General features: G+C 36.7%; 1 protein-coding gene across 8 annotated transcripts in view; it reads left to right on the forward strand.

Annotated features, from left to right (window-relative positions):
- The window catches only part of NEK11 (NIMA related kinase 11), an 80,345-nt gene that overhangs the window by 11,744 nt on the left and 46,146 nt on the right, over nucleotides 1-22,455 (forward strand). For 4 of the 8 annotated variants that reach the window (XM_079300648.1, XM_079300647.1, XM_079300650.1 and 1 more), the window contains 6 exons: nucleotides 4,819-4,984; nucleotides 10,053-10,171; nucleotides 15,193-15,257; nucleotides 15,732-15,858; nucleotides 21,861-22,010; nucleotides 22,093-22,171. In XM_079300648.1, the coding sequence (XP_079156774.1) occupies nucleotides 4,819-4,984; nucleotides 10,053-10,171; nucleotides 15,193-15,257; nucleotides 15,732-15,858; nucleotides 21,861-22,010; nucleotides 22,093-22,171 (706 nt within the window). The other 4 variants (XM_079300652.1, XM_079300651.1, XM_079300653.1 and 1 more) reach the window with 4 other exon arrangements.

The raw sequence follows: 22,455 nt of genomic DNA on the forward strand, positions 1-22,455 counted from the left end.
TAATACTTGGGTCTGAAATGCTTTGGATAATGAGTAAGTATGTATATGCAGGGAGGAGTACCAAACAGCACTGGTTTGCTTTTCACTGGAATTGTGGTAATCCTCTTGATTTTCCCAAAGAAGTCAAATGCTCTTAATTTACTGTGTTTCTTTCCTTAACTAAACCCAAGAATTCTAGGTAAGACTGATTTGTGTATGCTGACTTACTGTATTTCATGGTTCCACCATCTTCCTCCTTCTCTAACAGATAGATGCATGTTTTTAAATTATCTGACCATGCAGACATTGGTGTTCCAAATATGATGGATAAAATGTAAAGAATTACTGTTTGAATTTTTGTTACTAAGCTGTCAACTGCAGAAAAGAAGTAGCAGTAATGGTCAGTGACTTGGTCCTGTCTGTAGGCACATGGTGCCTTTGTTACCAAATTTCCCTAACAGTTTTAATAATGTGGAAGCTTTATGCAAATTTTCTTCATGAAGGTTGTCACCTCTTTTTCATTTTGGTCCCCATTTGCAGAGCTGTACCTTCTCTGTTTGCCATTTGGTGAGTAGGGTAAAAGGCATCATTAATTAGACAGGCACTTCATTAATTTTACTGTTTGTGGCCAATTTCAGATCCAGGTACAGACCCAGTAAGAGGTGATGCATTTTTACAGAATTGCACCTGGTCCTTGTACTGAAGAGTTACCAGGGTGTAGTGGTAGTCCTGCAAAGGTCAGCATGGATAGAAATACAGCTCACAGTTATGGGTTATGCTACAGTTCTCCATAGTGGCAACTCAAAACCTAAATGAAACTATCGTTAACTGCAGTTAACTGAAGAACTGCCTGTGTAAAATAAGTTTCTGTTTATTTAAAAGCTTAAACTTTTGATCATATATTCCTCGATCACAATTTTTCTGTTATTTTATCAGACCTATTTATTCTTGACATTAAAAGAGCTATATTTCTTTTACTTCCTTCTCAGCAAGCAAATTTACCTAGGCAATAATTCATATTGCAGTTTACTCAATGAACAGAGTGCATTTTGAGAAGCACTGCCTTTTAAGAATTGCGTCTGATCCAATAAACCAAATTATATAATAATAAAGTATGTCACCGATGTAAACAAATACCAGATGGGTTGTAAAACGTTCAATTTTAGATCAGTGCAAATAGACTGAGATAAATACTGCTGTGGTGTATTGTCAGTCACTAGTAAAGCTCATAAAGGGATTCCCACTGCGTGCCTGAATACTGGAGGGTTCCACCTTCATGTTTATTTTTCTCTTGCCTTAAGTCTGGCTCTCTTTAGCCCCACTTGCTCCCCATTATTGTGCTTTCAGACCCAGTGCGTGGCTGCTTTTCTAAGTGTGGCAGCACAAGCCAGCAAGGTTTTGCCAATGACAATCAGAAGGTGTCCCCAGAGAAGGTGTTCCAGGGAAGGGGTGTGGGCCTGTTGAGGCGTGGGCACTGCAGAGGCTGGGATGTTGTTTTCTGTATTTTGGGAAGTAGTGTGGGCTCACCTCTTATGTCATTTTCCCACCCTGAAGGGATGGATGTAGTTATCTGTACCAAACCCAGCTTCCTCCAGGATGGATGTATATGGTGACATGTTGGATTTTTTTACTCTTCAGATATTAGTACTTTCACTACAAGACTCTTTCAGCTGTGGTCAGTTCAAAATAAAGTTTAAAGTGCATTTCCATTATTGATTGAATTATGAGGCTTTTCCCACACAGTTAAAGTCTGGAGGCTGTTGTTCTGTATTTAAGGTATCTGCTAGCACTTCTGGAATGGAGTATTTTAATTGTGTGTTCATTGACATTTTATCTTATCTTTAGACACATGGTCTAGTGGTTGACTTGGCAGTGTGAGGTTTGTGGTTTGACTCAATGATCATAAAGGTCATTTCCAACATAAACAATTCTTTGATCTGCTTTTGTGTCATATTCTACATTAAGTCAAATTTATAATATTATTGAAATTTAAATTAGCGTATCTCATTTAGCATTCCATCAGAAAGGGTAGTTAAGTATTGTGTTCGGAGGATATCCACATTTTCGTGGCTTTATTTGGTTTTCTATAGATGCCACCTAGATCTCTATTTTCTTTGTTCATGTGATAAATCTGAGATTTCATAGTTCATGCAAACAGCTTTTATATTCTGCTTAATACTTGAACCTAAGTGGCAGAAAATATAGGAGCAGTTTTTTTGAAAAAACTTGACTTTCAGGTGGCTCTGTATACTCCAGATGGAGTCTTGATAAAATCTGAACAAAAGAGTGTATTATTTCCAAAATCCAGAATAAATGTTCAAAACACTGTTCAAAAGATTTGTTCAAAATACTTCAAACAGTTTACAAAAAATAGTTAAGTAACACAATGAAAGCAGTTTTTCAGCAGATGATCTACTAGTACCATGTCTGAATTATGAGCAGTCATGGCTCTCTCTTTATTATTAGCCAACCATAAAATGCATGTTGGATCATAGAAACAGAAACATTTTGTCTCCTTCAAAATGTAGACCTGGATTTTATGGTAGAGAGGAGATGTAGTCAGAATGGTTTAGCTCAGAAAGATTTGTTGTTTTCATATGATTACTAAGTTTTTATTTGTGGATTGATCTATCAGCCTATTTGACATACCAGGGGGGGCCAAATTTGAGTTATCTTAGTAGCTGTATAAAGCACAGAATGTGCCCATTTTAGCTGCCTGTTCAGGTAGAATTTACTTGAGTAAATACTTGGGTTAGGGTGAATTTAAGCACTCTTTAGGTGTTTAATGTGTTAAAAAGTATAGTTAATTTATATAGATAACTTTCTGGCTGCAGGATTTTATTTTCCTTGTTTCTTCTAAAGTTAGCAGAAAAGAGCCACTTCAGATCTGGAGGCTTTCCCATTGCCTCTATGAGGCTTCTGAGAGTCAGACATAACTTCTTTGTCAATACTTAATTAACACAGAGTTTTTTAGTACATATCTTAAATTTTTAAGTGTATTTACTGAAATATTATCAAAAGCTTTGCAGAAAGAAGTCTAGTCAGGTTCTTCATATTTAAAGCAGTAAAATAAAACCTTATCTACATATAGACACAATACACACATATACCAGAGGCATGCAGATATATCTAATCTTGATTACATTCAAAAGTTTTCTTTCTAGAAGCAAATGCCTTCCAGCTGCGGGTATGAATTAGAATTGTGTTGCAGAAAACCAATACCTTATTTACAAGAAGTATATTTTCTTGATTTCTTCTTCTGGGAATTAATTTAAATGAGAAAAACACCTGTCATCTTGTCAGACAGCTATGACAGCATTAAGATCACTGAGTGACTAAGATGACAAGCTATCCGTACACATCAACACATCAGGCTTTTATTGCTGTCTTGGGTATGCAAGAAACTTGTATTAAGTGGTCTTTAACAAGGACTCATTCTGCTTGTCAGTTCTGTGACATGATTTTTATGAAGGAAGGGGTAATGACCCACATCAGCTGAAGATGAGGAGATTGCAGTAGGTATTGCCTGTCTGTGTTCCACAAAGCTTGTCTGCAGAGATGGAAACAGATCAAAGGGCATGTTTTTTTCATCACAATTCCTGATGGGCATTAGGCAAGTTTATATGAAAATTCAAACATTGCTAGTCAGAACTGATTGTTCAGACTTAGGAAGAAATTTTCTCATGAAGGAACACAGCTTTTTTTTTCTCCCCCTTAGATAATGTGGATTATTGTAATTTTATCACTGTCGTGTTTAACAACTGTAGCTTTACAACCATGCTCTATTGAATGGGGAAATTATGAAAAGCACTGTGGGAGCTTCCCTTCAGTCTGAAACTTGCCTTTCATGTATTCGAAAGTTTGGGGAAATTTACCACTTAGTTTCAGTAAAGAAACATAATATTCTCTAATAGTCTTCAATATCTCCTTCAGAAATGACCTATGATCTATTCTTCATTAAGTTATAAAGTAAATGGAAATGGAATATGTTCTATTGTCTTTTTAAAACATTTAATCAGGAAAATCTTGGCAAAATGTACTTTCTCATAGTGCCCTGCACTATATTTTTCCAGGTCAAGTTAACAGTAAACTGCCCTACTCCAGCTTCTATATAGAGCTAATTCTGAGCTACAAATTCTCTTGTGCACATTCATGTGTTAAGGTTGGAGAATATTAAAAATCCATAAATTTTCCCAACATTTTCCAGGGGATTTAGGGTCTTCCTAAACAAACGTTAAATACTAAAGGGTTAGAATCCATTGCAACAGTATAATTAGATTCCAGCCCCAAATCTGGATTTGCACTTTTCACTTATGTGCTCAGGTGAAGGACAGGCTGATTTTCAGAAAAAAAATTTGATAGTTTATCACCAGAGAAACAGCCACAGAAATATTACTCTCAGTGATTTTTCTCATGCCTCCATGGAGAGACTTGGGCAGAAGCTGCAAATGCAGTTTCTTGCTATTCCTTGACCATATGCTCTGAGTGGGTTTGAAATCACTTAGATTTAATTTTTATTTATGTTTGTTATTATGCAGTAATCCCTAGTACTGGAAACATGTTCTAAATAAAACAGTGCAGTAGGTAATTAGTGGGAGAAATATTTCAAAACAGTATTTTTAATATAATGTTGCTTAATCTATATGGTGACTAGCATATTTTGGCTTTCAATGCATTCTCATTGTTTACCCATATTTGCCTCATCAATTTCATGTTGCTAATAGTTGGTCAATACTATTTTGCATTTATGGAAATTTTTATGGGATTTTGAATGTTACATATTTTTTATATTTTTCTGGTTTTATTAATATAGAGGTTTCTCCTTTTTTTCTGCTCTAGAAAGGTCCTAAAGGAAATCTCTGTTGGAAACCTAAAGCCTAATGAAACAGTTGAAGCAAATCTGGAAGCACAGCTACTCTCCAAATTAGATCATCCAGCCATTGTCAAATTTTATGCAAGCTTTGTGGAGCGAGATAGTTTCTGCATTATCACTGAGTATTGTGAGGTGAGACTGAAGAAATTTGAAAAAATGTGTGTATTAAAGTAGGGTCTTCTAAGAAGACACTTTAGAAAATGTTTTATTTTGAATTTTAGTTTTTGTAACTTGCAGCATCACCTGCTACTTGTTAGGTGTGTTCCTTTCAGAAAAGGAATGTTACCTCCTCTTGTGAGGCTCATAGACAAATAAACCAAAGAAGAAGAAATAGGTAACTTTAAGTGCAAGTTCATTTGGTGTTACAGGTGCTACAAGAAAGGCTTAAGTGCAGACACACTGCCAGATCTGTGGGGAACTCAGGAAGGTTGTACCACTTGTGTGTGATGTGCTACTGATGGGTGAGAGGATGAGACTGGGGGTGTGGGGCACGTTATAAAATCTGATATAAATGAGGAAGGGGAAACTCACTTGTGAATTTGGAGGTGATTACAAGAAGCTTACAACTGGTCTCATGGATGATGGATTTGGCAGCAACACTGGCTTTATAAAATGAAAAACCGTGAATTAAAGACCTGAGTTTAGTGGATACAACAAATATTAAAGCAGGATGGTCTACAGAATACTTACCTTTAATTTTTTGACTTCAGCACTTGGTTTAAGAACATATTTCTGGAATCTGTCTTAAAGATTTCAAATAAGAGTTTAAGCATACTTTAGCCAGTTTTTTTTTGTAGTTTATACAAAACAAGTGCCTACTTTGTATTAAATATAGATTTGCTCTTTAAAAAAAAATCTGTCATACATAAAGTTATCTTTTTATGAAACTGTGAAGCAAACTCTTCAGTTGTGCACTGCTATCATGCTGAAATGCTTTGGATGATTATGAACTTAGATTACTGGGTTACCTGTACACAAATCAGATTTGACTTAACTAATCACACTTCTTCAAAAATTTAGCTTTCATGAGAATAATTAAACAAGTACCATTCCTGTTGTTTATTTCTTCCTTGGAAGCTTTCTTTGAGGACAGTTAAATGCATATTTATTTCGGGGATATTTAAAAATTAAATCTGAAATGTTCAGTTCTGTGATACAATCTGAATATTTGTTCATATACTATTTTAATACCCATGCAGAAGCTTTTTGTGGCATTCCTTAAATGTCTGACAGCTGGGGTTTGAGAATATTGTCATGTCTTTGAGGAAATCCAGAGCCCAGGACTGAAGGATTGTTGTAACTGTCAAGCTATTCCCATGCACTCATAATTTTCTCTCTACTAGCAGTACAAAGTGGCCTAATACCAGATCAGTTAAAGGTGTAGGAATAAGGGAGCTTATTTCAGCAGCACTATAGTGTCTTTTATCTATCCTCTGCTTTTTACTCTTTTTTTTCTTGTTTGTTTAGGAGTTTTTTGGTTTTGTTTTGTTCATTTGGCACAAAGTTACAGGTGAATAAGAAAGAGCATAATAGCAGAGTAATTGCAAGCTTCACTCCATGGAGCTTTAGGGTTTTTTTTAATGCAGGCAATATAAACTACTCTGCATGAAAATGTTTTACTACAGATTTACCTTAGAATCTGGGAATCACATAATCAAACAGGTGAAAATGTATTACAGCAAGACAGATGAAGGAAGAGGGGATGGATTCACTGGATATGCACTGGATCTTTTCAGTTTTGAGTCTGCTAGGTGAGGTCATGATGATACCTGGCCCAATAGGATGTGCTTCTGACTTTTCCCCAAAGGACACATTCTGTGGTATCATTGCATTTATGCCATTACAATATATTTCATTCAATGTTCAGACAAGGAAAAGTACAAAGCAAAGTTGCACACAGTGCTATAAAGTTTATTTTCTGTTTTAGTGGGACTATTTCCAAAAGTGTACTTTTGGATTTACTTATCTATAGCCTGCCTTTGTGTGTGGTAGGATCTGGGTGTTTTGACCTAAAAGATGCCTGTTTAGACCATGTATAAATTGAGAATGAGGAAAATGTACTGCTACCTGATCCTAGCTTGGAAGTCTAGTATGTTCAGTTTCTCATGCATAGAATAATTACTGGATTGGCAGTAATTGCTACTCTTGGGCAGACTCAAAACAAAGAGCACACATTAAGTTGGCATGGAAACAGAATTACCCCCCTGAGCACTATTCTCTTTTCTCCAAAGTGCTGTGACTTATTCATTAGCCACGGTGCTTTGTTCATTCTGGCTGAGTAGCATAGAGAGAGCCTCCAGTGCAGCTGCCCAGTGCTGTACCTTGTCCTGTGAAAGAAAAACAGAACATTGGTCTCCATGGCTCAGCTTGACATCTTTTATTACAACTGAATTCAATCAAAATTGTCAAAAAATATATTTGTTCTGTTTTGATCTTAATTGTTGAACTTCTTAGACACTTTTCCCAAATCAAAATCTTATGGGTAGTATAAACATTATCAGCTAATACTGATTTCAAGCAAAAATGCCTTAAATAACCTTGGATTTAATTTTGTAGCACAAGTTTGACTTCAATAATATACAGTTTTTACAAAGCATTTTAAAAATTGCATCATTTTAAAGTATTATAAGGCAGAACTCCTTGTACTTTTCCCCAGACAATTATTTATGTCTCTTGACTGTGGTCTCAGCTGTGATGTGAGTACACATATGCTAAGGAAATCTGAGCAAAAGGAATAACTAAAGCATTCAATGCCTGTTCACGTTATCAGCTCTAGATGCTAAGCTGTTTTAGATAATGCAATGGTGTATTTGATACTCTGATATTTAAATAGAAACTGCAGCGTGGAAACTCCATATGTACCTAATTTGTTAAATTGTTGAATTCCATATGAACTTCATTAGACTGACCTTCCAAAAAGTGAAATTGGGTTAAAATTTTTTTTCAGAGTTTCACAGTAGCAGTATTTCAGCAAATTGTTTATAATGTGGTTTTGGTTTTGTTTTTTTAGACACAAAATCAAGGGTAAGTAAATTGTAGAACATTGAGACCACTCTTCCCTGCTTGAAGGTAAAAAGGTATGCAGTTATGTGAGGGCACATGTAATGCATTATTCAGCTGCTTTTGTTCTCCTTAGAATTTTTGCAGGAATTGTCCCTCAGCTTCAGAATATTCACTGCCATAACTCTGTAGGTGCTGCCCTTATTTTTCTTTGTGTTTTTCATGGCAATGTGTTATTGTGAGAGGGGACACACTGGGACAAGGAGAAGCGGTGATTGGAGCCTGCTGCACTTCATCTGTCCTCACCTGGGTAGTACACAGTCCTCTGAGGCCAGCAGCCAGCTGACACATGTTTGAGCACCCCCTCAGTCCTGGGCTCTGGATGGTCTGGGGCATCTGTCTGGAACAGTTCATTGTATAATCATGACTCATTGTTTTCGAGGTGCCTGAGTAGACTCAGTCACAGCCCATCTGGCTGCCATGCAATGGAGTACCCAGAAACAGTTTTTCTTTCCTTCCTCTCCTCTGCTGCAAGCAGCCAGGGGGAAGCTGCTGAACATTTGGAGTTGCAAAGGGGAAGCAGCTGCTGAGAGTTCCAAGTTCCCAGAAGAGCTTCTCTCTGGGCTGCCGTAGGGTGGCAGATGGAGAGCTGAACCCATTTCCCTTCCCTAGTGTATGGGATGATTCAGACATTTCAGTTAAAAAATTGCAGGACATTATCAGGGAACACATTTTTGATAGATGACAAAACAGATTTGCTTTGTTGTAACACACTCACTTTGGAATGTTGTAACATAGAACCAGAAAGGCCAGAGAAATTACTGTAAAGTCATGTCAGAAGCACATGAATGTATAGATCTGCACGGATAGAATCTGCTTATGTTGTAGCAGCATTATGAAGCACTGTGGTGTTGGGAACAGAAAAACAAAAATGCTGGACATCATAAAATGGTGAGAGTCAACAGTAAAGAGGAATATAGGGATGGTAATGGGAAATGATGGCACTGGTACAATTGTACAGGCAAAATAGTTTTTTGTATGTGACATCTAAAACTTTTGGTTTTATGTAGAATGTATAATGTAAAAGTAATGATTTATGGCTAATAAGCTGTCCTGATGTAAGGTAATTAGTCATTAGAATGTAATCAGACTCACAGCTCTGGGGTTGGCTACTTCAGCACATTGGTTGCCATTAATGTGTGTGCATTCTTGTAGACAGAATTAATTTATTTTATAAACTGGATAAACAAGCATCTGGCAACCATCTGTATATTTTTGAGATAAAAGAATTGGTTTCCTGGAAGTCTCATAATCCTCTTTCATTGGATTGCTGTACAACTGGTATTTCCAAATATCTGGATTGCTGTTTTCAAGCAGTCTTTTTGTGGGTATATTTTCTGGTTTATTGGCACTTCCTGCTGTGTGTCCTATTGTTCCATTCCTAATGCTACTTCAAGATCAATTGTTGTTTTAATGAAGTATCACAATAACACCTGCTTCTTGAGGCTGTAAATCTGCTTTGTTTCTGGCAAAAGTTTGAAAGAGAGGAAAGTATCATAACTAAAGAGACTATTTTAATTCTTAAGAGAATAACATGGTTTCTTTGATGCTGACATGGTTATTATAACATAATAAACAAGTGTTGCTTGAGTGTGCAATGTTTGACTGGAGTGGAAATGCTTTTTTCAAATTTATTAACTCTTTCACACCAATCAGGGCAGAATAATTTTACTTACCTAAGTGTCTATATCATAGCCAGTCAATGCAGGCCCTCATCATAAATCTTTACAGAGAAACAGTGTTTCAACAACATGATCCATCCATTCCAAAAGTAGACAACTAGATGACAGAGATAATTGCACTGAACAGGTGTGTGTTCCTTTGTGTTGACTATAAAGGTTTGAGGTGACCAGCTCAGATGCTGAAGTTGGGTGACACAAAGGAAAAACAGTTGGAAACTTTGGTGATCTTGTGTAACACTAAGAGAAAAGTACAAAGTCAGACTGGTTGATACCATTTTGATCCTCACTTGTATATGCTTTTAGTGCTGGGAGAGTTCAGAATTCATGTGCACATGTTGATTTTACAGACCTACATAACAGGATGCCTGTAGGCCTAAGGAAGTGGAGTCCTGTACTATGATGGAGATATTTTTTGAAAACATACTTTAAATGTACAAATATGTTGTGATATTTTTCAGGGTGGAGATCTAGACTTTAAAATTCAAGAGTACAAAGATTCTGGGAGGATGTTCACTCAGAGTCAAGTAATAGACTGGTTTATACAGTTATTACTCGGAGTCAACTATATGCATGACAGGTACAGTCATTTCATATGAGGGCATTGAGCTTGGGAGGGAGTGAATGGACTTACTGACTAATTGGAGGCATTCAAACAGAAATGAAAGTTCTTTTCACCAAACTATTGTAGTTAGTTTATGTCAGATACCTCAAGTGTAATTAATTATCTACCCTGCAGGAATATTGTGCATTACATCTCTTAGCAGGAAAATGGTAAATGTCTTCCAGCATTAGGTAGACTTTTTTTCAGAGCCAAATGGAAAATGGAGCACCATTTTAAATAGTTCAATATTGTTAAAAGAAAATGGATTAGAAGGTTTTAAAAAGTCATCTTTTTAAAGGGAAATCAAGAGGCATGTCCTGCACGTATTTAATGTGAAGCATCAAATCGATATCCTTGATGGACTCCCAGTAAAATCAGTGGAGTTACATACATGCATTCTTTTAAAAGAGATGTGACTTTTAACCACACATCAAAGATTAACTTAAAAAATTACTGCAGGTCATCCAGATATGAGGAGATCACACATGGTTGGAGAAGGGGTAGTGTGTATAGCTGAATACCTACCTGGTCATCTCCATGAGTATAGCTCTTGGCTGCAGTGTGATTTAAGCAGGCTGACTGCAGCAATGGAAAGATTTCCCATATTGCCAGTGTGCTGGACATGTACAATGCCTGTCTGGTCCCTTTCTGCATCATCTTTTGCAGGGCTTGGGCAAAATTTGCTTGCCTGAATTTTCAGTGAAACCAAGCAGTAGGTGGAGAGATCACCTGTTGTCAGGAACAACCATTCCTGAGTTGAACTGAAGTTAAGTGTGTGTTTGACCTAAACCGATGGATGAGTTTTTGCCAGTGTCAGACTGTAGAAGGAAAAGGGCAGAGTGAATTGCTGCCCAAGATGCAAGAGCATTTTTGTTCCTAAATGCCAGTTCATCTAGGGCTTGTACATGAAATGCTGCTGTGCCAGTGATGGGAGAACACAAAGAGAATTCTCTTGGGGTGGTGTGCCCTTCAGCATTCACCTCAGGCCAAAAGGACAGAGGGAAATGGAAATAAAAATCCTGGCAGTTTAACTAAACTATCAATGTGATTTTTTCCCTCTCTTGAACTTCAATTTATCAACTTACCATTAAAAGTTGAATTTACCATCAACTTACCATTAAAAGCTTTGGTGCCCTGGAAGTCCACTTTTGGTGAAATCCTTTCTTTAAAATGTGTTTAGAAGATGCATTGTGCAGAATAATGCAGCGTAGTAATGTAAAGATTGCATTTGGACTGATGGTCATTGTAGGCACCTTCCAACTGAACTACTTTATTTTATTCTGGGAGTTATTCGTTTTGTCTTTCATTTTCTGTATTTTCTTATGCCTCTTTTATCTCTTCTCTCTATTTTACTTATCTTCTACTTGTTCTCAAATCTTTAAAATCAAATAAAAACCTAAAAATAAACTTTATTTGGTATATATGTATATAAAATTTGGTTTCCTGAGAAGTCAGTTAGTTCTCCAATTAAAGCAATTTGATTTTCCAAGTAGGATTTTATTTTCTACCTTTCAACCTCAGCTAATAGTACCTCTCCAGGTACTTACAAATAACTTGGCAATATTAATTTTTATGTATTTATTTGTATTTTGTGTTATTTGGCTGTATGTATATTATGAAATACATATTTTTTCTTATGGGTATAGAGTCAAATGGTAGCTTAAATGGAAAAGGTTAGGCTTAGAAGAATTTAAAACTACTACAGAAATTTGAAATATTAAAACATAATAACAGCCCTCTGTTTCTATATAGAGGAGTCATGCATGATTTCTTCTCTCCTGGCATGGAAAAAAGCTTGATATATGTTTGAATTTTGTTCTAATGCAAGGAAAGCTGTTCCCTAGAATTAGAAGCTTGAAGTGTTTACAGCCTGTCAGCTGGTCCTTTCCCGTGTCATTCCTAAGAAAACTCAGCTTCTGTGGATGTGAGTTTTCATTTTCCAGAGCAGCGAAAGTTATTATGTATGGTTTTAAACATAGAATATTCACTTGTCCTCCCTGCACAACTTTAGTTGAGCTTCCACACTTTGTGAAAACTCTTATACTGGAAATTTAATGTATTTTTTTTTTAATTTGAAACTTGAAAAAGTTATCTAGAAATAAACAGATTCAGACCTTATCTGTTTTGATATATAGAAAGGGAGAAGTAAAAGAGAGACAACACAGTTCAGTGGTTTTATCTCATGAGACCTTTAGCATGAAACCATCCTGCAGTCTCTTGTAGTACACACAGCCCATTGCAAGTCAGTGCACAAAATAATCCCACAGTAATCAGACAATGAGGCCATTGATTAATTTAACCTCATTTTGAATAAGGCTGACCATTATGTTACCCATAATTTTGCTAATCTTTATGAAGAATTTATGAGCACAGAATTTTATGAGGTTACTCTTTATGCAAACAGCAGATAGTACAGGGTTCAGACTTACACAGAATCTCTTACTCTTCTGCAGTTCTTCAGATAGAGGAAAGAGAAATTATTTGTGCATGATTTCACAGCAGTAATATACTTCAGCTTCCCTCAGCTTCACTTGCAGCTTCATTCAAGGAGGCTGTACACTGCTCAGGTCCTGTTCTTTTGTGACTATCAGCCAGCAAGCAGGTACTCTACAGAATGTAGATATGGGTATATTTACAGCCCAGATTTGAAACTGTCCTCAAGTGTTAATTTCTACCCCAAATAACCACTCAATAACCACTTCATTGCCCATCAAGTAGAGTTTTGCTGAAGCCCAGTTAATTCATGTTGCCTTTATAGGTCTGTCTTTTCTTACAAATAAAAAAAGTTGCTCTCTTTCTAAACTGTGCAGTGCAGATTTGATATAATTTCTTACTAGTATTAAAGATGTTTTTTCAGGTAAGATTTCAGCTGGGACCTTGTTTATCTTCAGATATATAATAGCAGAATTAAGTTGCATTGCAGTGGGAGACGTCATCATGGAAAGCTGAAAAAATCACCCCAAATATTTCTTCGTCATATTAATATATGAAAACATCTTATAATTATTGGTAATTCAAATAAAATACATAACATTTTCATCAATATGTTGCAAGATTACAGTAGCATTAGTAATTCAAACTAATGTGACCCAAACACATTTTTTCATCTCCTTTTCAAATAATATGATACTGAAAGCTTTTTGGATCATTCTTTTACTTCAATATACCTGTTATTAAAATAAGAGATATTCAGGAAAGTTTCAGGTTCAAAAATTCTGTGGTTATATTTCCACAAAAGAGTACTATTAAAAGAAGATTGAAATAATCCACCAATTCTCAGCAAAACATGCAAGAATAATTTAACTCAGTGAAAGCAAGTTCTTTCAAAGGATCAGTGTGATGAATGGTAAGAAAGTCCCTATGAATCTCAATTAACACAGTAAGACTTCTTTAAAAAGTCTGTATGTGTGTATATACCAACATATATATACTTTTGAAAGGATAACAAATACTACCTTAGTTTAATTTCTTTACTAATGTATTGCATGAGTGTACATGAATTGCTCACAGAAACTGTCAAATGGAGAACAAATTATTTATAAACAATATTTTATAAACATGGGTGGAGACATATTGAATAAAACTTTCATTTTTTCTAATGTGCAAACCTTTTTCTAATGAAAGTAAAGACACCACTTTCAGGACAAAAAAAAAAAAGAAATATGAAGAGCTCTTTTCCTTAAAAATATGAAAGTTTATTATTCATTCCCAGTCTATGTACATACTGCAATGAATTCTAGTATTATTTTTCATGGGGGTTTTTTTCCATTTGTGAACTGATTATATTAAATTGCAAATTTTTTATTTTCTTGCAAAAAAAAATTCAAATGAGTTGTGGAAAAAATTGGGTGTTTGAATTGTGCTGTAGGATGCATATTTTCTAATGTTAACATAGAAATTATTTTGGAAATGATTTCATTATGTCAATGCCTAAGACTTTAATAATTTAAATTTGAGATAATTCTTGAGCATAGCTCAAAAAAATTGAAATTCAGTATTATATTTGGTTTTTTATGCCCTCAAAAATTTTAGAGCATCAGTTTCTTTCTTTACATGATCTAAATGATTGAATGATTACTGGATTTGCATTAGCAAATGTAGTTCCTGTAGCCAGTATGTACCAAATGCTATTCTAACCTCCTCCTGAACAGAGCTGTGTACTGACTAATCCTGTGTGTTAGCAATTATTTCAAAAGTGGACAAATTCTAGTTTAGGTGAGGTTATAGGCAACAATGCTTTTGGAAGCATTATTACAAACTAATTTATAATATGTTTTGTATACCAATAGAGATACTTTGTTTTCCTAAGGCCCTGCAGAATTACTGTAACACATGTAAGACTTAGAGAAATTAGGAAGATTCTGTATATCCTTACATAGTGTGTAGCTTATAATGTTCTTTTTTCAAACTCTGCTGGAAAAATAAGTCTGTAAAAGCTAATTGTTGTGTTCCTTTTCTTTTTCATCTTTGTCTTCGTATAGGTCTTTCATCTTCCACAGTTACTTAAAAAATTGAACTACCACTTAGGCTATATACATATTTGTCTTTGAAGTATTACTTTTACTATGTAGAAGTTTTCCTGTAGCTTTGAGAAGCTCTTATTGCTGTTTCTCTCATCCGTTATTCTCTTGTGATGCATTTATTCTCTTGTGAGGCATCTTGTTCTCCTGGCAGAAAATAAGATGTAATGCTTTTAAGATCAGATAGGAAGACTTGTCTTTCTCCTTCTTCACAGCAGCTCATGCTATGTCTGTATCTGTATTCTTAAACTGGGATTCCCAGGTATATTTCTGTCATCCTGCATATGGGTGCCTGTGAATGCACCTCTTTGAAGCTCCTTAATGCCGTTGTCCATGGATTGTAACTGGGAGAGTTAGACTGTAGCAGTGGTGGGCTGGCTTTTCTGAAAAGGACAGAAGTTAAATACCTGAAAAAATTTAATACATGACTCTGAATGCTTCCAGTTGGATGAGGTTGAATTTCCTTTTCTATTCCAGACGGATACTTCACAGGGATTTGAAAGCCAAGAATATATTTTTGAAAGATAATCTTCTTAAAATTGGTGAGATTTCCATATTTTTTAAAGGTATATTTTCCTGTGATAGAACAGTCCAGCAGACATTTTGTCAATAAGGAGATTTAAAGAAAATCATATCTGAAATAGCATTTTGATTTGTAGTCAAACATTGATTCAACAGTCAGACACAGGAGAGGCAGTGAAATCTCCAGCCTTGAGGATGCTTCAAGCTTGGCTGGACCTGGCCCTGAGCAGTCCCATGTAGCTTTGAGCCAGGGGTTTGAATCAGATGACCTTGTGAAGCCTCTTCAAACCCACATTATTCTGTGATATTATGCTTTTGTGGTACTTTTATTTTGAAGAATTGCAGAAAATAGTTTTTGCCATTTTTATGGATACTAACACAATTTGCTGGATGTACAGTCACTTTATCGTGTCTGACAATAAACAAAAGAAAGTTTATATGAATATATATACATATTTATATTAATAGATTATTGTTTCTACTGATATTTTTAGGAGACTTTGGAGTTTCTTGTCTTTTGATGGGTTCATGTGATCTTGCAACTACTTTTACTGGGACACCATACTACATGAGTCCAGAAGTTCTGAAGCACCAGGGATATAACACAAAATCTGACATTTGGTGAGTAGTCGTAATGCTGTTTTGGTTGGATTAGACATTTATCATCACTAAAACTATTTCAGGACATTAGAATCAAATGTTGCAATTTGAAGCCTTCCCCTTTGTGTTAAGAACCATGTAGTAGGCTTTTGTTCTGGGTTATCTGAGACTTTAAAAGAGAATAAGATTCAGATCCAGTCTCTGATGTGATACAGGATGATTGTAGACAAAGTTCAGGTTTTTCTAGGAAGGGGGAAATCTCTTTTTTATTCATATTGAGATAGATGAATTGAAAGCAGCTTTCTGTGAAACTTTAGGTGGATGAGCTGAGTGATTCTGGCTGAGAGGATTAGAAGGACCTTCTTAGGAACTAAAATTAAAAACATTGACAAATGTTAAAAGCAAGAAAGTATTTGGAAGTGGAATTGAAAATGAGAATGACTGCGATGTTAGAGCAGAAAAAAAAGCCACTCTGATTTAGAAGAGGCTCAAAGGTAGAAAAGTTTCAGTTCTGCATTTAGATGGTACAAATTCTTGAGATCAGGACTTCTGAGGTGATGATTAAAGGATCAAGTTTAGGAGCTGAGGCCTGTTGAAAGAATTTAGGAAACTTTTAGATGTGCAGGTACTCTTCCAAGATAAGATGAAGAATGATTTTTTTTTGGAATGGCAAAAATATCTGGCTTATTTATATCTCATCTTAGCATCGCGTGTTTTAAGATTATAGGTAAAAGTGTTGATGATTTGTATTTTGTCATAGTATATTATTTAAGGGTCTTTGTTTCTTTTATGAGGTATTGTTTGTTTTTTTTTATAGATTTGTTTCTTTTATGAGGTATTGTTTGTTTTTTTTTATAGATATGTTTATCTATCTTCTATCTTAATCAGAAGATTAATTTTTAAATAAATATTTCAAACCAGGAAAGTTCCTTCATAAAACATTTGGCCCTTGGAATATAGTGTGATTGCTTGATAATTTGCTCTAGCTTTGTCTCAGTTCTGCCTTTTCAAAATATATTTGTGGCTGCAGGATATAATTCTAAAAGTGGAGGACAGTCATCTATATTTTCAAATGGTAGTGACCATTTTTCACAGTTGACATATTCAGTCCAGTCAATGGATATGTCAGGAATCTCATCTCATGGCCTGTGTAGCTGACTGCTATGTATTTGATGTCAGATTCTCTCTTGTTCTTCTGTAGCAAAAAAGCAGTCAATAAAAATATATTAGGAGAAGATTTCAAAAGATTTCAAAGCAAATGAATAGACAGGGAAGCCTGCCTTTTGTACTCTTCTACTGTAAGGAATAATTTCTTTTAGTGAAGTGTAAATAAAAAGTGAAATACATGTTTAAGTTCTATTTGTGGTTACTAGTGTTAATCCATATAGATCATTGAAGTTGTATAGAATAAGCATAATCAGAGTTTAGGCCAATACTTGTATAAATAATTTGTTGATCACCCTCTCAAAATTGACAAAAACAGACAAAACACCCCCATCCCAAACTCAGTAGAGCAGCTTTCTGTTATGCTTTCTGCCTTTTGTGATCTTTCCAAAGCATTACCAAGAGCACTCACCTGAGGGTGAAACTGCCTTCAGCAGGTGCTTCTTGGCTCACTGTAGCAGCACTAAGAAGGAGGTGTGCCCTGACTCAGTACTTCCCCAGCCCACAAACCTCTTCTTTTTTTCAGCTAGGAAACTCTTCTTATCAGGACTAGTGTGTTTGATTGATACTTTCATCTTTTAATCTTTTAATACTGATTCTATTTGATTTTTCCCCCATTGTCCCCTTTTAACAGGGGCCAAAAGACAAGAGGACACTGAGCATACAGGGGAGCTCTGGAGGTTCCAGGTGAGATTAAGTCCTTGGGCCCCTGTGCAGGAAGTTTGGTTGCTCATGAAGAATCAAAGACACATAGAATGTTTTGGGTTGGAAGAGCCCTTAAATATAATATCCTTCCAACTCCCCTTCTGTGGGCAGGGACACCTTCCACTAAATGGGGTTGTTCAAAGTTCCATCCAGCCTGGCCTTGAACTCTCTCTCAGTTTGAAGTTGTTACCCCTTGTCCTATCATTACAGGCCTTTGTAAAAAGTCTCTCTCTGGCTCTCTCTCACTTTATGTACTGGAAGGTGCTCAAAGGTGTCCCTGGAGCCTTCTCTTCCCCAGGCTGAGCAGCTCCAACTCTCTCAGCCTGTCTCCATGGAAGGGGTATTCCAACTCTCAGATAATTTTTGTGTACCTCCTCTGGACTTGCCTCAACACATTTGCATCCTTCTTGTCTTGAAGGCCCAGAGCTGGATCCAGTACTCAATGTGAGGTCTCAGAATAGTAGAGTAGAGGGAAGAACCTCCTTCCTCAGTCTGCTGGTCACACTGCTTCTGATGCAGCCCAGCATGTGGTTGGCTTTCTTGGCTGTCAGCACACGTTGCCAAGTCATAGTGATCTTTTCATCAAGCAACATCCCCCAAGTCCATCTCCCAGTCCTTCAGCCCTGCTTTCAATCCATTCTCTGCCCATTCTGTATTTGTGGCCTAAGTGCAGGACCTTGCAATTTGCCTTGTACTCCATAAGGCTGGCACGAGCCTACCTCTCAAGTCTGCCAGGGTCCCTCTGGATGACAGCTCTTCCTTCCAGCATGTCGACACAGCTTGTCAGCAAACTTGCTGAGGATGTGCTCAGTCCCTCTGTCCGTGCTGCTGACAGAGATGTTAAATAGCTCTGTTTGTTGATCCCTGAGGAATTTCAAGGAGTTGCCCAATTCTTTTATATGTAGCTGAAGTGACATTCTCTCTTCAGACTTGTCATTCTGATCTCCAGGAGGACTCAAAAGTTCACACACAAAAATTCAGACTTAAAAGTGTTTCCATGTTAAATGTAAGATAATATAAAGTATCTTCTGAAAACAGAAATTAATGCTATCTCACCTTATCGTGGTCCTCTCACTGTTCAGTTCAGTTCATTGAAAACACCTTAATTTATGTTGCTTTACTGATGTGTTCTAGAGACAATTTGCTTTTCAGGTTCACAGAAGCATTCCGCAACTGGCTTTTCAAAATTGGCTGGAATATTCACAGTGGAAGAAGTATTGTCCTTTATAGCCCAAGGTCGATAGATGGGGAAAAATCTTCATGTTTTACATTTTTTTGCAATGGAAATTCTGCAGTTGGGCTCAGAGAAGTGGCAGCATTTATGTTTTCCTTCAGTTGAAATGTCAGGGCTGGAGTTCTTTGTTATTCCACACTTTATGTCAAATCTAAATTCACAGGAGGCAAATGAAAGTTGGCTCACGTGTTTTCCCCAGCATCCCTGAGCCTGGACTGGGCCATGAGAGAAAACCTTTGCAGATGACACAGCCTGGGGTTTCCTCCTTTCCAGACAAGAAGCTTCTTCAGGGAGCTGATGTCAGTTTGGCAGTTCACCCCCCCTTCTTCCCATGGGTGCTTCCCTCTGCAGATGCAGCAGGCGGAGAGGAGTCGGGGCAGTGCTGGCGGCTGAGCCGGGGCAGAGAGAGCCCAGGAGGCCAGGCTGGCTCAGGGCCCAGCCAGTGATGGATGTGTGTGCAGGGGGGCTCACTGATAGCCCAGCACAGCAGGACCCCGAGGTGCTGCTGTGCCACTGTCCTGGTGTCCCTTCCTGCCCTCACATGCCCTGTGGTGACACTGATGCTGTTGGGGCTTGTCTGATATCCCGTGCCTCCAGTGCTATGGCAGAGACAAAGTAATGTCACAATCCCATGTAAATACACAGTACTCTGTCTTCCATCAAGTACGGTCAAATTTTGACAGATGGTTTGTCTGTTGTGTTTGGGTAAATTGGGCTACCCACACCACAGATCTTGAGGCTTTCATTTTATTGTGCATGCTTGTCTGTGCTTTTCCCCCACTTTGTCTTTTTCTTTAATATTAACAATCAAAAAATGAAGCAATGTGAAGGCTGAGGGAATGGGTTTGAGGAAGACAGCAGCAGGGAGTTCTCATTTAAGGGCTGATGAGTGAGTATTGAGGAAATGAAATTCAGAGGCATATTCCTCACAGACTCTCTTAAGACCTTCTGATATGATCAGGCTAAGAGATATAAGCCATAAAGGTATATGCGTTTACATTATCTGACTTTTGAAGTTGAATTTAAAGCTAACTTGCATCTTTAAACCTTTGAAGAACTGTAATGTTTTTTACGAAAGCTCAGAAGATGTTAAAAGGATGACAATATTTATGTAACAACACCAAAAAACCTCAGGGTGGTTTCTGCGAAGAGGGTGAAGTTAGAGGTCTGTCAGTTGAGGCTTCAGAGGACACAATGAAGCCTGTCCAGATGCTCAATTTTATGATGTAATTGAGCATAAGTAGCTTCAACATGAATTGGTCATGCCACAGTTTTGCTGAAATTATGTTCTGTTTGGGAACTTCATCAAATCTAGTTGTGAATATAGGGAGTTGGCAAACCAAGTGTGCTGCCTGGCTGGTTTAATGACCATTTTAGAATTTTACAACATGGCACTTATGCAGGCTAAGATTATAAAAGTAATTAAATTATATGTTTGGATCGTGTGTGGATTGCTTGCAGGAATTGGGAAGCAGTTTCCTCCTGCTTCTCACAAGGTGCTTAGACCAGAAATGTCAAAACACCACTGAGAAATGCAGTGTAGAGCCAAAAGCTTGTCTATTACTTCTTTGGGTGTTTGCAGCTCAGCAGCTTTCTTGGGAAGAAATAGCCTTGTTCAGGAACCCAGGACAGCATTTCTCATCTTAGGAGATATTTATTTAATTTCAAAAATTTCAATCCTGCAGAAAGAAGCTTTATTCTTTTTCCTTCATTTTTCTTTATTTTTTCCCCTGTTTTTTTCTTTCATGGGACAGATGGGATTTTCCCTGGGTAGCCTGTTCACAGCTCTAGCTGAAGCAGAATGCCCTGGGCATTCTTTTCATCTTTCTCCACTTCAGGTGTAGTCAGAGTACTAAACTAAATGAATAAATCAGCTTCCCTAATGTGTCAAATCCCGTGTTCCTAATGGCTCATTAAACAATTTCTAGCTGCCAGAATCAAGCAGCTTCCAAAACAGATTGATTCTGCAAAAAGAAGTTTTAGTACAGTCTGTCAGGTTGGGATTTTCCTTCTTTTTTTCTTCTCTCTGGCTGATTTCCATTTTTATTTGATGCTTTCAAATGCTGTGTGCATAGGGGTTTTTTGTTGTTCTTTTTGGTTTAAGTATTTTCTCATTTAGTAATCATCTTGTTTCAAAGTCTGAATATACATCATAAATACAAATTATTGTGTCTTACTGTTTACTGATTTTGAAAGTTTGAAAGCTGACAGTTAAATCTTTAAAAAAACTAGGCAACTATTTATTTACCTCAGTAGTTGTTCTTTAGTTGGTTCTTAGCAAAAAATGCTCTGTTAATGGTTCTCACATATTTGTTTGAAAAATACCAGTGAGTGGAGTCCCCCCATTCTCTCTCTCTCTTCTTCTTTATTCACACTGAGTGTAGAGCCTGGGTTTCAGCTTTAAAATTATTTACACTTGTTCTTTTATTGCCAGATGGACCACAGCAACTCCTGTTCCTTATCCAAAATGAATAATTGAAATTTGGTTTCAAAGATTTTTATATCCCTTTCCTGAAAGCCATTCACCCATGCATATTTCTTATCATTGTGCTTTATTTTCTTACTTCTTCTGGAATCACAGATTAAATTATAAATACCACAGTCAAATATGAAGATATTTAAGCTGGTTGCTTATATGAGCCTCAACCTGTATCTGATCAAGTCAATCATTGATCAAGTCAGCACCCCTGACTGGAGAAAGAGCTGAGCATCCTCCAAGGCCTGCAAAACTCAACTCCTCTACTTTTAAAAATATGTTTGTCAAACAGAACTCAGCTGAAGTGCAAACTGTTATGAATGGGCACTATATAAAATTATTATGAGAGTGTTTATTTGAAAATGTACAACTTGGTGACCTTTTTTTGATGGCCATTAGGTCTGGTGAATAATATATACTATTTCTACTTATTTATTCTTTAAGGTCTCTGGGATGCATTTTGTATGAGATGTGCTGTATGAACCATGCATTTACTGGACAGAATTTTTTGTCTGTCGTGTTAAAAATTGTGGAAGGTGAAACACCTTCTCTTCCTGAGAGATATCCAAGCAAACTGAATGCTGTGCTATGCAGGTATATTATTTTCTTGTTTAACAGGTTTTTCAGTAAGTTTGGGCAATTGCTTAATTGCTACTTTTGGTTTTTAATGTTTCAGCATGTTAAATAAGAATCCTTCATTGAGACCAGCAGCAGCAGAGATCCTAAAATCATCTTATATTGATGAACAGCTGAAGGTATGTAAGAAAAAGCAGCAGCTGTACACTTGCCATTTGATTGTATATTTTGCAAAACCAAAATGGAGGAAGGCAAAACATGTTAGGAAAAAATAATTTGATAGCTGTTCATGGGAGCATTAATCTAGGGTACTTTCAGAGCTATAGTACAAATATGACTGGGGAATGAAGCCCTCATCACTTGACTTGCTGAATGTATCCCCTCTTAAATGCTAGGAGCAATAAGGAAAACAGGCATTTATGCATAAAAAATGTAGATCACTTGGGCCTGGGTACATATATAA

The sequence above is a fragment of the Erithacus rubecula genome (genome assembly GCF_903797595.1).
Source record: "Erithacus rubecula genome assembly, chromosome: 3".
Lineage (NCBI taxonomy): Eukaryota > Metazoa > Chordata > Aves > Passeriformes > Muscicapidae > Erithacus > Erithacus rubecula.